This window comes from Heterodontus francisci, chromosome 4 (genome assembly GCF_036365525.1).
Source record: "Heterodontus francisci isolate sHetFra1 chromosome 4, sHetFra1.hap1, whole genome shotgun sequence".
Classification (NCBI taxonomy): domain Eukaryota; kingdom Metazoa; phylum Chordata; class Chondrichthyes; order Heterodontiformes; family Heterodontidae; genus Heterodontus; species Heterodontus francisci.
Genome location: NC_090374.1, coordinates 16,017,932 through 16,034,861, shown reverse-complemented (window position 1 = coordinate 16,034,861; position 16,930 = coordinate 16,017,932). Strand labels below are relative to the sequence as shown.

General features: G+C 44.2%; 1 protein-coding gene across 11 annotated transcripts in view; it reads left to right on the top strand.

Annotated features, from left to right (window-relative positions):
• The window catches only part of poln (polymerase (DNA directed) nu), a 549,154-nt gene that overhangs the window by 83,478 nt on the left and 448,746 nt on the right, over positions 1 to 16,930 (top strand). For all 11 annotated transcript variants that reach the window (XM_068029211.1, XM_068029206.1, XM_068029207.1 and 8 more), the window contains 2 exons: positions 5,877 to 5,947; positions 16,046 to 16,621. In XM_068029211.1, the coding sequence (XP_067885312.1) occupies positions 5,877 to 5,947; positions 16,046 to 16,621 (647 nt within the window). The remainder of the gene's footprint in view (positions 1 to 5,876; positions 5,948 to 16,045; positions 16,622 to 16,930) is intronic.

The following is a 16,930-nucleotide window of genomic DNA, read 5'->3' as shown; positions in this document are numbered from 1 at the left end:
TTAATTAGTTAATTAGGGTTTTAATCAATTTTTACCAAGATTTTATTTTCAAATTCAGATTCACTACCAGCCAATCAGCTTTCCTGTGACGTCTCTTTTTCAGTTTTTTTTTTTACCAGAGTTAAGTTTTTCATACTTACCGGTCTGGAACTCCGCCCTCTGAGTCTTCTCCGAGAATGCCCGAGGTAAGTTTTTTATACTTACCGGTCTGGAACTCCGCCCTCCGAGTCTTCTCCGTGAATCCCCGAGGTATGTTTTTTATACTTACCAGTCTAGAACTCTGCCTTCCGAGTCTTCTCCGTGAATCCCCAAGGTAAGTTTTTTATACTTACCGGTCTGGAGCTCCGCCCTCCGCGTCTTCTCCGAGAATCCCCGAGGTAAGTTTTTTATACTTACCGGTCTGGAACTCCGCCCTCCGAGTCTTCTCCGAGAATCCCCGAGGTAAGTTTTTTATACTTACCGGTCTGGAGCTCCGCCCTCCGAGTCTTCTCCGAGAATCCCCAAGGTAAGTTTTTTTTTAGAATTAGAATTAGAACATTACAGCGCAGTACAGGCCCTTTTTTATACTTACCGGTCTGGAACTCCGCCCTCCGAGTCTTCTCCGAGAATCCCAGAGGTAAGTTTTTTATACTTACCGGTCTGGAACTCCGCCCTCCGAGTCTTCTCCGAGAATCCCCGAGGTAAGTTTTTTATACTTACCGGTCTGGAACTCTGCCCTCCAAGTCTTCTCCGAGAATCCCCGAGGTAAGGTTTTTATACTTACCGGTCTGGAACTCCGCCCTCCGAGTCTTCTCCGAGAATCTCCGAGGTAAGTTGAATCCCCCACTATCAACATCCTGGGGGTTACTATTGACCAGAAACTGAACTGGATCTGCTACATAAATACTGTGGCTACAAGAGCAGCTGATGCATGGGAACACCACCACCTGCAAGTTCCCCTCCAAGCCACACACCATCCTGACTTGGAACTATATTGCAGTTCCTTCACTGTCACTGGGTCAAAATCCTGGAACTCCCTTCCTAACAGCTACCCCACATGGACTGCAGCGGTTCAAGAAGGCAGCTCACTACCACCTTTCAAGGGCAATTAGGGATGGGCAATAAATGCTGGCCTAGCCAGTGACATCCCATGAAGGAATACAAAAAACTTACTAAAATCTCCTCTGAGGCATTGCATTTTGAGGCTCAAGATCCCTGGTTTATAAAGTGACACCTCACAGCTTTTTCCTCGAACGTCAGGGATTAGTTTATTTCCTCTCTGATGTACAGTGCGGTCAGTGGGCAGTATTGAGTGCAATAGTATGCATTTGGTTATCGATTTAATGGCCTTAAACTGACATGGTAATGAGCTATGACAGTAAGATTGAACTGGTTGCATGTTATTTCATTTGTGGAATACCTTCTGTTTACTTCCTCTTCATAACTGTTAGCTGTCCAGGCAATCTGTAAATATGCAAAGTAGCTTGTAGTTGTAATGCACCAAAGTTGAAGTTTTGAGAGCTCATTAGCATGCATCCTGAATTCTCCTTGCTGAAGGGTTTGATGTAGTGAGTATAATAGGTTCATGGCTGATGGATTGAAGTGGTCTTTCTGTAGACAATAAAACTACATTTTGTTGTTTCGGAATATTTCCAAAGTGAATTTAATTTAAATGACACAAAAGCTTTCATTCTATATCTAGTTGTGATGAATATTAGAAATGAGAGAAGGCAAAGATCAGCTTGTTTGCAAGGAAATGTTAACTCGGGATGTTTAGCACAATGCTGGGATAAACAGTCTCCAATTAAGAAAAAGGCAAAGAGAAAAAGATAGAGGAATAGGAATTAGTGCTGGCAGAGATTTAAATTGATGTGTCAAGTTTGTCTAGAAAAGTACAATTTTATTCAATTTCCAAAGGCAGAAATGCCAACATTGCTTTCTTTTCACATGAACAATTTTACAAAAGATTAAAACAAATGAAAATACATAAACTTCAATGCTGGAAATTTAGAATAAAACATAGAAATGCTAGAAAATCCCCTTTTGATCTCACTGTCATTGGTTGCAAACCTATCATGGTTCCTTCACTTTCGCTGGGCCAAAATCCTGAAACTTCCTTCCTAACAGTGCTGTGGGTGAAGCTACACTACATGGACTGCAGCGGTTCAAGAAGGCAGTACACCACCACCTTCTCAAGGGCAATTAGGGATGGGCGATAAATGTAGGCTTTGCCAGCATTGCCTACATCTCATGAACAAATAAAAATAAACTTGCAAGAACGAGTGACACTGAGAGCCAGGACATTGGAACAGTGCCATTAAGAAGTACGATGATGTGATGAGGGCCATGCAAAGGAGCAACATTTTTATTTTGGTCCCATGGAACCCCCATGCCTCCAGGGTGATCATTTTCAGTTCTTAAGTGAAATCACATCGTCATTCATCATGCACCATGATCCAATGGTTCTCCAACTCTTCCCTCCAGAACTTCCTTCACAAAGCCTTCTTGCAGGCAGTCCCTAACATCCCCAGCCACTCTGGTCACAGACTCTTTCTAGTGCTTGGGTGCTATGCTGTCTTCATCTAACGTTGTTAATATTTCTCCAGGAGGAACTGGCAAACAATGTTGGACTGTAGTGGGGGGAACACCAGATATAAGGGGCCGTCATGTATTTTGAGGGGGTAGGCCGTCAAGCTTGTGAGAAGGCAAGCCACCTTGGCAGTCGGTAATAGAGTTTGTGGTGGGCTAGTCCCAGCCCCAGACAATTGGTGAAAAGCAGAACCCCGACCCTCTATAATCCAAATTACTATTGAACTTCACATAGGCTTTAAGTCCTACTGAAGGACTTGAGCACAAAAATCTAGGCTGACTCTCCAGTACAGTACTGAGGAAGAGCTGCACTGTTGGAGATGCTGTCTTTCAAATGAGACATTTAACTGAGGCCCCATCAGCCGTCTCAGGTGAATGTAAAAGATCCCATGGCCACTATTTCAAAGAATAGCAGGGGAGTTCTTCCCAGTGTCCTGGCCAATAATTATCGCTCAATTACTATCACAAAAACGCATTATGTGGTCATTAATATGTTGCTGTCTGTGGGAGCTTGCTGTGTATAAATTGGCTGCCATGATTCCTACATTACAATAGTGACAACACTTCAAAAGTACTTCATTAGCAGTACAGAACTTTGGGACATCTCATCTTCTTCATCATTGTCTTGAGAGACAATGGATACACGCCTGGAGGTGGTCAGTGGTTTGTGAAGCAGCGCCTGGAGTGGCTATAAAGGACAATTCTAGAGTGGCAGACTCTTCCACAGGTGCTGCAGATAAAATTGGTTGTCAGGGCTGTTACGCAGTTGGCTCTCCCCTTGCGCTTCTGTCTTTTTTCCTGCCAACTGCTAAGTCTCTTCGACTCACCACACTTTAGCCCCGCCTTTATGGTTGCCCGCCAGCTCTGGCGATGGCTGGCAACTGACTCCCACGACTTGTGGTCAATGTCACGGGACTTCATGACGCGTTTCCAGATGTCTTTAAAGCAGAGACAAGGACGGCCGGAGGGTCTGATACCAGTGACGAGCTCGCTGTACAATGTGTCCTTGGGGATTCTGCCATCTTCCATGCGGCTCACATGGCCAAGCCATCTCAGGCACCGTTGGCTTAGTAGAGTGTATATGCTGGTGATATTGGCTGCCTCGAGGACTTCAGTGTTGGAGATACGGTCCTGCCACCTGATGCCAAGGATTCTCCGAAGGCAGCGAAGATGGAATGAATTGAGACGTCGCTCTTGGCTGACGTATGTTGTCCAGGCCTCACTGCCGTAGAGCAAGGTACTGAGGACACAGGCTTGATACACTCGGACTTTTGTATTCCGTGTCAGTGCACCATTTTCCCACACTCTCTTGTCCATCTGGACATAGCAGTGGAAGCCTTTCCCATGCGCTTGTTGATTTCTGCATCTAGAGACAGGTTACTGGTGATAGTTGAGCCTAGGTAGGTGAACTCTTGAACCACTTCCAGAGCGTGGTCGCCGATATTTATGGATGGGGCATTTGTGACGTCCTGTCCCATGATGTTCGTTTTCTTGAGGCTGATGGTTAGGCCAAATTCGGCCAAATTGGGACATCTGTTGATGGTGAAAGGCACTATATAAATGCAAGTCTTTTTATCTCCTCATCCTGTCTGAGTGTTGCAACACCGATTTTTTTCCACTTCTCCCTCAGATTTAGCTCAGAAATGGTTTCATGCTAGATTATTATGTTGGTAGCAGCAATAGTTAAAGTTAATGAGGGGAGCAATGGCAGTCTCTCTAATTGAAGAAAGATATTTTTAAAAATGATGGCATTGGTGAATCTGAAAGCCTGTCTTCACCTTGTGCTCTCAATGACTACCTGTGCTCGCAGCTGGTGCTGCTCAGAGAATTGACTGTACACTGTTATAATCTTATCTTCATCCCATGCTTGAATTTGCTAAGTATGTTCTGTGTGGATCAGCTATTCGACTGCTTTCAGCAACTGAACCATCTTCAACTATCTTCAGTTGCTTCATCAGTGACTTTTGCTCCATCGTAAGATCAAAAGTAGGGCTGTTGGCAAGGTCCCACATACAGTGAAAGTGCTGGAAATACTCAGCAGGTCTGGCAGCATCTATGGAGAGAGAAACCGAGTGATCGTTTCAGGTCGATGATCCTTCATCAGAAACCACAGACTGTAATGTGATTAGGAGCGGATTATTTTTGTTTTAGTGATGTTGGACAGGACACCGGGGAAAGCTCCCCTGCTGTTCTTCGGATGGGGTCATGGGATCTTTGACATCTACCTAAGAGGTCAGACACGGTCTCCGTTTAACGTCACATCCAAAAGACAGCATTCCCGACACAGCACGCTTCCTCAGTAGAGCACTGGAGTGTTAGCTGGATTAGTGCTCAAGAACTTTCTGGAATGAGACTGAGGGGAGACACTGTCGCTCTGAGGGAAGGAGCTGTCACACTGAGGGGAGACACTGTCACTCTGAGGGGAGACACTGTCACTCTGAGGGATGACACTGTCACTCTGAGGGGAGACACTGTCACTCTGAGGGAAGACACTGTCACTCTGAGGGGAGACACTGACACTGAGGGAAGACACTGTCACACTGACGGATGGAGCTGTCACACATCGAGAATTTAGAAGACATTATGTAAGCAATGGAAGAATAGTAGAGGCAGAATCGGGTGGGTAGTTGGCTGCTGGGAAATAGCGTGAGAGCTGGAGGAAGAGAGAGAGCCTAAGGAAGGATAAGAAACAACAGCACAATAATGAAACCTGTGTTTAGAAGCCAGGGGTAATTGTATGTTTTATGAAGTTCTTCCCTATTGTAAGTTTAACTATTTGTTAAGAACATCGCTGTGCTCAGAATGTAATCAATTTGTTTTCCATGTTTGGGCATCCATTGGCAAAGTTGCATTTATTGCTCATCACTGTTTGCACTGAGAAGGGGGCGGGGGTGGAGTTGTTTGGGCCTTTTTAAAATACAAATGAAGTACTCGGCAAGTCTTTTAACTTGTATAGTTCTTGTTTTGAAGTCTTTCACTGATTACTATATTTAAATTCCATTTCTGACTTCCAACAGTAGCTTCTGGTTTCCCACTTATATATTTACCAAATATTTTCAATTCCCTTTCCAATGCAGGGTCTAACGTATCTGCAAAAATATAGCTATTACTTGAAATAATAAAAGAAAATGGAAAATTCCATTAAGCATGCTCTGGACATAGCCTGTAAAGAGTAGAAACAGCCACACGGTGGGGTATGATCTGTAGTTTTCTAGAGGTTTTCTGTTAACTGTGTGAAATGCCTGAATAAAAAGATGGCAATTGCACATGATCTGAGATTTAATGATGTTTCTTCTTGTTTATTCAAGGAAGTAGAATTGTGGGAATACCACACAAAGCTCTCCTCAGTGTAAGCGAGGCCCTCACATCTGAAACACAGGTAAACACCAACGTCAGGTTGCATTACGTCATTAGCAGCAGATTCAATTGGCCATTAACTCTCGCCAACGACAACTTTAACATCTTTCACTGGTTCTGTCTCTTCCTGCTGTTTAATTGTCAGTGGTGTTTAGATAGTGAGTGCTGATCTATGGCATACAGCCATCTTCCCGGACTGATATCTTCCTCTTTATCTTCTGTGCCTATCAGCGCATGAGTAATTTCTTCCACTGTCTTTTACATCCATAAGATTATACTGTGGGTTGTTTCTGTAACAAAGACTCTTGTTTTTATGTAGATAGGTAATTTACCTGACTCAGAATCCGTACCAGTAGGAACGGTTAGATGGGATTGGTGTGGGAGTGAGGATGGGTAGTGGTGGGGGTTGACACTCTACCCTCACTGGGCACATGCACCCTGCTGGATGTCAACCCAGCATTCAGAGACCGGAGCTCTCGTCTCCTTCACATTGAGGGAAGAGAGGGGAGCCAGTCTGCTGCCATCGGATACGAGTACCTCACTGGATGTCAACTCAGTTGTCAGAGGCCAGAGCCTCATCTGCTGCTTGCTGGGCTGTTTGGACTGCGACTCCAACCCATAAGCTTCTGACTCAGACAGGAATGCTAGCTACGATTGAGCTAAAGACTCGTTGCAACACTGCAGACATGTATAGGACAAAAAACAGAAATAATGGGACTTCAATGATGATTAAGAAAAAGATACAATATTCATGCCAATTCCTGTTCACCCCCCCCCCCCCACCCACCCACTCTGAACTACAGTGACTCCCAGTCGAGAAATGACTTGATTTTAAAATTCTCTTCCTTGTTTTCAAATCCTCCATAGCCTCCTTCCTCCATATCTCCTCCAGCCCTACAACCATAGAAACTTAAAAATAAAGGAAGATTTATGATGCAGAAGGAGGCCATTTGGCCCATTGTGTCTGTGCCAGCCAAAAAAGAACTATCCCGTCTAATCCCACCTTCCAACTCTGTGTCCATCGCCCTGTAAGGTTATGGCTCTTCAAGTGCATATCCGAGTGTTTTTTTTAAAATGTGATGAGGGTTTCTGCATCTGCCACCCTTTCAGTTCCAGTTCCAGACCCCCACCACCCTCTGGGTGAAAGCAATTCTCTTCAACTCCCCTCTAATCTTTCCACCTATTACTTTACATCTCTGTCCCTTGGTTATTGACCTCTCTGATAACAGTCCTTCCTATCCACTCTGTTTAGGCCACTCATAATTTTATAAACCCCATTTAAATCTCTGCTCAGCCCTCTCTTTTCCAAACAAAACAAGCCCAGCCTATTCAATCTTTACTCATAGCTAAAATTCTCCATTCCTGGCAACATTCTCCGAAATCTCTTTTGTACCCTCTCTAGTACCCTCCAAGAAATCTGCATCCTCCAATTCTGGCCTCTTGAGTATCCCCAATTTTAATCGCTCCACCATTGGCGGCCATGCCTTCAGCTGCTGAGGCCCTAAACTCTGGAATTCCCTCCCTACACCTCTCTGCCTCTGTACCTCTCTTCCCTTCTTGAAGACGCTTCTTAAACCCTACCTCTTCGACCAAGCTTTTGGTCATCTGCCCTAATATCTCCTTATGTGCTCAATGCCAAATTTTGATTGGTTATGCTCCTGAGAAGTACCTTGGGATGCCTTGCTAAAGGTACTACATAAATACAAGTTGTTGTACATAAGAACATGAGAAAAAGGAGCAGGAGTCAGTGAAAGGGCCCCTTGAACCTGTTCTGGTATTCAGTTGGATCATGGCTGATTTTCTACATCAACTCCTCTTTCACGCCCTCTCCCCTTAAACCTTGATTCCCTTAGTGGCCAAAAGTCTATTGATCTCGATTTTGAATATACTCAATGACTGAGATCCATCACCTTCTACGATACAGAATTCCAGAGGACTGCAACCCTCTGAGTGAAGAAATATCTCCTCCTCTCAGTCCTACATGGCTGACTCCTTTTCCTGGGACTATGACCACTAGTTCTAGACCCTCCAGCCAGGGGGAACAGCCTCTTTTGAGTGAACCATCAAATGTTTACTTCTAAATTGTCAGTATGTTAAAGTTTATAATAAATTCATTTTTGCAAGATCAAATATTGAAAAATTCTAATGCCAAATATAAGAAACTAGCATTAAATGAGTCTGCCTAAAGGCTTTGTGATTCATAGAGGGGCTTTAAAAAAGATGATTTAGTTAAATTTGCATTTGTATGTTAATCACTCTTTTTAATTCCTGTTGTAGGAATGTGTTAGTGTCTTGGACATTAAATGGGTGATTGAATATACAGATTGTTTTCTTTGAACGACTGGCTAACCTGTTGTTGGCAGCGAGCACAGAATGGAACACGTGTGGCTGATTGAGTATTTAGAAAAGGGAGTACGGTTCACTTTGTAAGAGTCCTTAAGACGGCTGGTGCGGAGTGGCTACCACATGGGGTCTCTGGGCACCCCACCCCTCCTTCAGATAGCTAGTGGGCACCAAAGATGTGTCAATATTGGCATAGAGGCCCGCCAATCCCATGCAAACAAGGTGCACTCACACGGACCCCACAGACAGGGAGTCAGTGCAGCGGGGGAATGGAAGGGCATAATCCTGACTTAACTGCTAGGATCTCGGGCATTTTTGAAATCTTTATATTTTCTATTCTTCCCCACTCCTAAAATAATTACCTACTTATTTTAAATGATTTTTGATCAGATTATAATGGTGAGCAGTAATTTAAAAAAATCCATTTTTTTTATTCTTTAAAGGCCAGCATTTATTGCCTATCCCTAATTGCCCTTGAGAAAGTAGAAAGATTAGAGGAGAGATGAGGAAAAATCTTTTCACCCAGAGGGTGGTCGTGGTCTGGAACTCACTGCCTGAAAGGATAGTTGAGGCAGAGAGCCTCAACTCATTCAAAAGGATTCTGGATATGCACCTCAAGTGCAGGGCTACGGACCAAATGCTGGAAGGTGGGATTAGAATAGGTGGATCAGTTTCGGCTGGCACAGACACGATGGGCCAAGTGGCCTCTTTCTGTGTCGTAACCTTGCTATGATCTAAGGTGGTGGTGAGCTGCTTTCCTGAATCGCTGCAGTCCATGTGGGGTAGGTACACCCACAGTGCCATTAGGAAGGGAGTTCCAGGATTTTGACCCAGCGACAGTGAAGGAACAGCGATATAGTTCCAAGTCAGGATGGTATGTGACTTGGAGGGGCACTTTCAGGTGGTGGTGTTCCCATGCATCCACTGTCCTTGTTCTTCCTGGTGGTAGAGGTCACGGGTTTGGGAGGTGGTGCTGAAGAAGTCTGTTAAGTAGCTGTAATTTTACTAAAAACCTCACAGTGTTATAAACCTGGTCACAGTCATAGAGTTATACAGCACAGAAACAGGCCCTTCAGCCCACCGTGTCCACGCCGGCCATCAAGCCTATCTATTCTAATCCCATTTTCCAGCACTTGGCCCGTAGCCTTGTATGCTATGGCATTTCAAGTGCTCATCTAAATACTTCTTAAATGTTGTGAGGGTTCCTGCCTCTAACACCCCTTCAGGCAGTGCGTTCCAGATTCCAACCATCCACTGGGTGAAAGAAAATTTGCTCAAATCCCCTCTAAACCTCCAGCCCCTTACCTTAAATCTATGCCCCCTGGTTATTGACACCTCTGCTAAGGGAAAAAGTTTCTTCCTATCTACCGTTCTATGCCCCTCATAATTTTGTATACCTCAATTGAGTCCCCTCTCAGCCTTCTCTGCTCTAAGGAAAACAACCCTAGCCTATCCCATCTCTCTTCTTAGCTGAAATGCTCCAGCCCAGGCAACATCCTGGTGAATCTCCTCTGCACCCTCTCCAATGCAATCACATCCTTCCTATAGCGTGTTGCCCAGAACTGTACACAATACTCCAGCTGTGGCCTAACTAGCATTTTATACAGCTCTAACATAACCTCCCTGCTCTTATATTTTATGCCTCGACTAATAAAAGCAAGTATCCCATATGCCTTCCTAACCACCTTATCTACCTGTGCTGCTGCCTTCAGTGATCTATGGACAAATACACCAAGGTCCCTCTGACCCTCTGTACTTCCTAGGGTCCGACCATTCATTGTATATTCCCTTGCCTTGTTAGTTCTCCCAAAATGCATCACCTCACACTTCTCAGGATTAAATTCCATTTGCCACTGCTCTGCCCATTTTACCAGCCCATCTATATCATCCTGTAATCTAAGGCTTTCCTCCTCACTATATATGACGCCACCAATTTTCGTGTCATCTGTGAACTTACTGATCATGCCCCCCTATATTCATGTCTAAATCATTAATGTACACTACAAACAGCAAGGATCCCAGCACCGAAACCTGTGGCACTCGACTGGTCACAGGCTTCCAATCGCAAAAACAGTCCTCGACCATCACCCTCTGCCTCCTGCCACTTAAGCCAATTTTGGATCCAATTTGCCAAATTGCCCTGGATCCCATGGGATCTTACCTTCTTGAACAATCTCCATGCGGGACCTTATCAAAAGCCTTACTGTAGTCCAGGTAGACTACATCAACTGCTTTACCCTCATCTACACATCTAGTCACCTCCTCGAAAAATTCAATCAAATTTGTTAGACATGATGTCCCCCTGACAAAACCATGCTGACTATCCCTGATTAATCCCTGCCTCTCCATGTGATTAATCCTGTCCCTCAGAATTTTTTCCAATAGTTTCCCTACGACTGATGTTAGACTCACTGACCTGTAATTACCTGGTTTATCCCTGCTACCCTTCTTGAATAATGGTACCACATTTGCTGTCCTCCAGTCCTCTAGCATCTCTCCTGTGAACAGAGAGGATTTGAAAATTTGTGTCAGAGCCCCTGCTATCTCCTCCCTTGCCTCACATAACAGCCTGGGACACATCTCATCTGGGCCTGTGAATGTATCCACTTTTAAGCCTGCTAAAACCGCTAATACCCCTTCTCATTCAATGCTAATTTGTTCAAGTATATCACAATCCCCCTGCCTTATCTCTACACCTACATTGTCCTTCTCCATAGAGAACACAGATGAAAAGTAGTCATTTATAACCTCACCTATGTCCTCCGGTCCACACACAGATTGCTATTTTGGTCCTTAATGGGCCCTACTCTTTCCCTGGTTGTCCTCTTGCCCTGAATATACTTATAAAATACCTTGGGATTTTCCTTTATCTTGCCCGCCAGTGTTTTTCATGCCCCCTCTTCACTCTCCTAATTACTTTTTTAAGTACCCCCATACACTTTCTATACTCCTCTAGTGCCTCCGCTGTTTTCAGCACTCTGAATCCGCCATAAGGCTCCTTTTTTTTCCTGATCCAATCCTCTATATCCCTTGACATCCAGGGTTTTCTGGACCTGTTGATCCTACCCTTCACTTTTACGGAAACATGTTGGCCCTAAACTCTCACTATTTCCTTTTGAATGACTCCCACTGGTCTGATGTAGACTTTCCTACCAGTAGCTGCTCCCAGTCCACTTTGGCCAGATCCTGTTTTATCATATTGAAATCAGCCTTCCCCCAATTCAGTACTTTTATTTACTGCAGTAATTGACTCCTTGATCAACAGTGCAATGCCACCTCCTCTTTTACACCACCCCCGCATCCGCCCCCCAAACCTGTCACGCCTGAAGATTCTATACCCTGGAATATTGAGCTGCCAGTCTTGCCCTTCCTTCAACCATGTCTCTGTGATAGCAATAATATCATATTCCCATGTGTTAATCAACACCCTCAATTCATCTACCTTACTTGTAAGACTCCTTGCGTTAAAATAGATGCAATCCAGCCTTGCATTATTCGCTTGTGCCTTAACAGGTCTATATTTGCTCTGGTGTAGCAGGTCAATCATCAGTAACATTTTTGTAGAATGTTATTTCGATCATTATTGCCATATGAATCTGTATCAAATAAAACATTTTGCCAGTTGCGTTTACAGTTCCATTTGACTCTCCATGTAGGAACTTACCTTATTTTTTGGATATATATGACCTAGACCTTGGTGCACAGGGCACAATTTCAAAGTTTGCAGATGATACGAAACTTGGAAAATTGTGAACTGTGAAGAGGATAGTGTAGAACTTCAAAAGGACATAAACAATTTGGTGGAATGGCCGGACAGGTTGCAGATGAAGTTCAATACAGAGAAATGTGTTACATTTTGGTAGGAAAAACATGAAGTGACAAGATAAAATAAAGGGTACAATTCTAAAGGGGGTGCAGGAGCAGAGGGACCCGGGTGTATATGTGCATAAGTCATTGAAGGTGGCAGGACAGGTTGAGAGTGCGGTTAATAAAGCATACACTAACCTGGGCTTTATTAATAGGGGCATAGAGTACAAGGGGGTGACACAGTGGCGCAGCGGTTAGCACCGCAGCCTCATAGCTCAAGCGACCCGGGTTCGGTTCTGGGTACTGCCTGTGCGGAGTTTGCAAGTTCTCCCTGTGACCGCATGGGTTTCTGCTGGGTGCTCCGGTTTCCTCCCACAGCCAAAGACTTGCAGGTTGAATGGTAAATTGGCCATTGTAAATTGCCCTTAGTGTAGGTAGGTAGGTAGGTGGTAGGAGAATTGTGGGGGCATGGTAGGGAATATGGGATTAATGTAAGATTAGTATAAATGGGTGGTTGTTGGTCAGCACAGACTCGGTGGGCCGAAGGGCCTGTTTCAGTGCTGTATCTCTCTATGACTAAGAACAAGGAGGTTATATTGAACTTGTATAAGACACAGTATGTAGACAAGCCAACCAGGGGCGATGCCACATTGGATTTGGTACTGGGTAATGAACCCGGCCAGGTGTTAGATTTAGAAGTTGGTGAGCACTTTGGTGATAGTGATCACAATTCGGTTAGGTTTACCTTAGCGATGGGCAGGGACAGGCATATACAGCAGGGCAAGAATTATAGCTGGGGGAAAGGAAATTATGATGCGATTAGGCAAGATTTAGGATGCGTAGGATGGGGAAGGAAACTGCAGGGGATGGGGACAATCGAAATGTGGAGCTTATTCAAGGAGCAGCTACTGCGTGTCCTTGATAAGTATGTACCTGTCAGGCAGGGAGGAAGTTGTCGAGCGAGGGAGCCGTGCTTTACTGAAGAGGTTGAAGAGCTTGTCAAGAGGAAGAAGAAGGCTTATGTTAGGATGAGACGTGAAGGCTCAGTTAGGGTGCTTGAGAGTTACAAACTAGCCAGGAAGGATCTAAAGGGAGAGATAAGAGCAAGGAGAGGACACGAGAAGTCATTGGCGGATAGGATTAAAGAAAACCCTAAGGCTTTCTATAGGTATATCAGGAATAAAAGAATGACTAGAGATAGGTTAGGGCCAATCAAGGATAGTAGTGGGAAGTTGTGTGTGGAATCGGAAGAGATAGGGGAAGTGTTAAATGAATATTTTTCGTCAGTATTTACAGTGGAGAAAGAAAATGTTGTCGAGGAGAATACTGAGATTCAGACTACTAGGCTAGATGGGATTGAGGTTCACAAGGAGGAGGTGTTAGCAATTTTGGAAAGTGTGAAAATAGATAAGTCCCCTGGGCCAGATGGGATTTATCCTAGGATTCTCTGGGAAGCCAGAGAGGAGATTGCAGAGCCTTTGTCCTTGATTTTTATGTCGTCATTGTCGACAGGAATAGTGCCGGAAGACTGGAGGATAGCAAATGTTGTCCCCTTGTTCAAGAAGGGGAGTAGAGACAGCCCTGGTAATTATAGACCTGTGAGCCTTACTTCGGTTGTGGGTAAAATGTTGGAAAAGATTATAAGAGATAGGATTTATAATCATCTTGAAAAGAATAAGTTCATTAGAGATAGTCAGCACGGTTTTGTGAAGGGTAGGTCGTGCCTCACAAACCTTATTGAGTTTTTTGACAAGGTGACCAAACAGGTGGATGAGGGTAAAGCCGTGGATGTGGTCTGTATGGATTTCAGTAAGGCGTTTGATAAAGTTCCCCACGGTAGGCTATTGCAGAAAATACAGAAGTATGGGATTGAAGGTGAATTAGTGCTTTGGATCAGAAATTGGCTGGCTGAAAGAAGAAGGTGGTGGTTGATGGTAAATGTTCATCCTGGAGTATAGTTTCTAGTGGTGTACCGCAAGGATCTGTTTTGGGGCCACTGCTGTTTGTCATTTTTATAAATGACCTGGATGAGGGTGTAGAAGGGTGGGTTAGTAAATTTGCGGATGACACGAAGGTCGGTGGAGTTGTGGATAGTGCCGAAGGATGTTGTAGGTTACAGAGGGACATAGATAGGCTGCAGAGCTGGGCTGAGAGATGGCAAATGGAGTTTAATGCGGAAAAGTGTGAGGTGATTCACTTCAGAAGGAGTAACAGGATTGCAGAATACTGGGCTAATGGGAAGATTCTTGGTAGTGTAGATGAGCAGAGAGATCTTGGTGTCCAGGTACATAAATCCCTGAAAGTTGCCACCCAGGTTAATAGAGCTGTTAAGAAGGCATATGGTGTGTTAGCTTTTATTAGTAGGGGGATCGAGTTTAGGAGCCACGAGGTCATGCTGCAGCTGTACAGAACTCTGGTGCGGCCGCACCTGGAGTATTGCGTGCAGTTCTGGTCACCGCATTATAGGAAGGATGTGGAAGCTTTGGAAAAGGTGCAGAGGAGATTTACTAGGATGTTGCCTGGTATGGAGGGAAGGTCTTACGAGGAAAGGCTGAGGGACTTGAGGTTGTTTTCGTTAGAGAGAAGGAGGAGAAGAGGTGACTTAATAGAGACATATAAGATAATCAGAGGGTTGGACAGGGTGGATAGTGAGAGCCTTTTTCCTCGGATGGTGATGGCAAACACGAGGGGACATAGCTTTAAGTTGAGGGGTGATAGATATAGGACAGATGTCAGAGGTAGTTTCTTTACACAGAGAGTAGTAGGGGCGTGGAACGCCCTGCCTGCAACAGTAGTAGACTTGCCAACTTTAAGGGCATTTAAGTGGTCATTGGATAGACATATGGATGAAAATGGAATAGTGTAGGTCAGATGGTTTCACAGGTCGGCGCAACATCGAGGGCTGAAGGGCCTGTACTGCGCTGTAATGTTCTATGTTCTATGTTCTACTAGTTCGGCCTCAGCTGGAGTATTGCGTCCAGTCCTGGGCACCGCACATTAGGAAAGACGTGAGGGCATTGGAGAGAGTACAGAAAAGATTCACGAGAGTGGTTTCAGGGATGAGATATTTCAGTTATGATGATCGATTGGAGAAGTTAGGACTGTTTTCCTTGGAGAAGAGAAGGCTGAGAGGTGATTTGATAGAGGTATTCAAAATCATGAGGCATCTGGACAGAGTAGATAGAGAGAAACTGTTCCCACTCATGAAAGGATCAAGAACGAGAGGGCACAGATTTAAAGTAATTGGTAAAATAAGCAAAAGTGACATGAGGAAAAACTTTTTCACCCAGCCCAGTGAGTGGTTAAGGTCGGGAATGCACTGCCTGAAAGTGTGGTGGAGGCAGGTTCAATTGAAGCATTCAAAAGGGAATTAGACTGTTACATGAAAAGGAAGAATGTGCAGGGTTACGGGGAGAGGGCGGAGGAATGCCAGTCAGTGAATTGCTTATTTGAAGAGCCACTGCAAATACGATAAACCGAATGACCTCATTCTGTGCTGCAACAATTCTGTGATTCTGTGATTAATTAAAAATAATTGTGGCAATGGAGGAAAGTGCCCAATTTAGGGGACAACTTTACAAATTCATGTTGCTGGGGCAGGATTGTAGATCAGGAATATTCTCTGCAAACTTTTCATCCATTCAAATTAATGCTAATAAAATCATTGAGAACGCACACTCGAGTTTCCAGTGCGCAATCCTGGCGTCAGGGATACAAATTTGTAAATTTGCCCCTGAAATTTAATTTATGTTATTGCATCTTACATGCAATTTACAACACAGAAACAAGTTATAATGCCAAGCTGGTCCAGACAAGCCTCCTCCCACCTTACTTCACCTCACCCTATCAACATCTCCTATTCCTTTCTCTTTCATATTCTTATACAGTTTGCCCTTAAGTGCTTTTCATGGTGAATTTATTTTTACTGGTTAAATAAATGAAGCAACTACAAATTTTTATGTCTTTTCAGAAAAATGATTTTGGTCAAATAACAAAAGGCACTTCTGCTCAACATCTCGGAGACGATACGATTGATCTAGTTGGTAAGAAATATCCAGAAGCATCCACCTCCTTTCAGTTTGACAGGAGGGATCATGGAGTAGCTGTCTGTCTGGAACATCGAGGTACTGCAGTGCAACATCAGACTTTGGTATCACAGAACTTCTCAATTAATCAGGGATTTCCAGGGCCAGCCAAGACCTTGGCCTCATCAGAGGAAAGACGCAGTTCAGTCCAGGATAAGACAGCTGGTAAGAAGGATAACCATCTCAAAAGAAAGAGGGCCCTGTCACAACACAGTGCAAAGAAGCCAGGAAGTATGTTTATGCTGGAGCAGCCTGTGGTGGATGGGGTGTCGAAGGATCACCAGGGCCACAGCACCAAAGGGATGAGCTCTGCAAAGTCAGGACCAACACTGCAGCTTAGTGATCTTTTCACTCTGGACAATGAGCAAAGGTCTAAGGTGCTGGATGAGGTGGCTCATGCGTCAGTCATTGTTTTAACAATGGTCTATAAAGATGGATCTTCTCAGCTTACTGCAGTAAAGGTCATTTTTCTCTTTAGGTTACATGTTATTCTGTCACTTTGTATCATAGAATCTTATGGTATAGAAGGAGACCATTTGGCCTATTGTGCTTATTCTGGCTCTCTGAAAGAGCTATCAAATTGGTCCCACTTCCCAATCTTTCCCCTAAGCAGCATCTATATATATTAAAATCTGTATGTTCTGTCACTCTGAAACATTCCTTATGGAAATTCACTTGTTAATTGTGTCCACACCTCTGTTGCATTCATAATTGCCTGTAAAGTCTTAGGTGACATTGTGATAAAGTTACCTCATTTACAGTACTCAGCC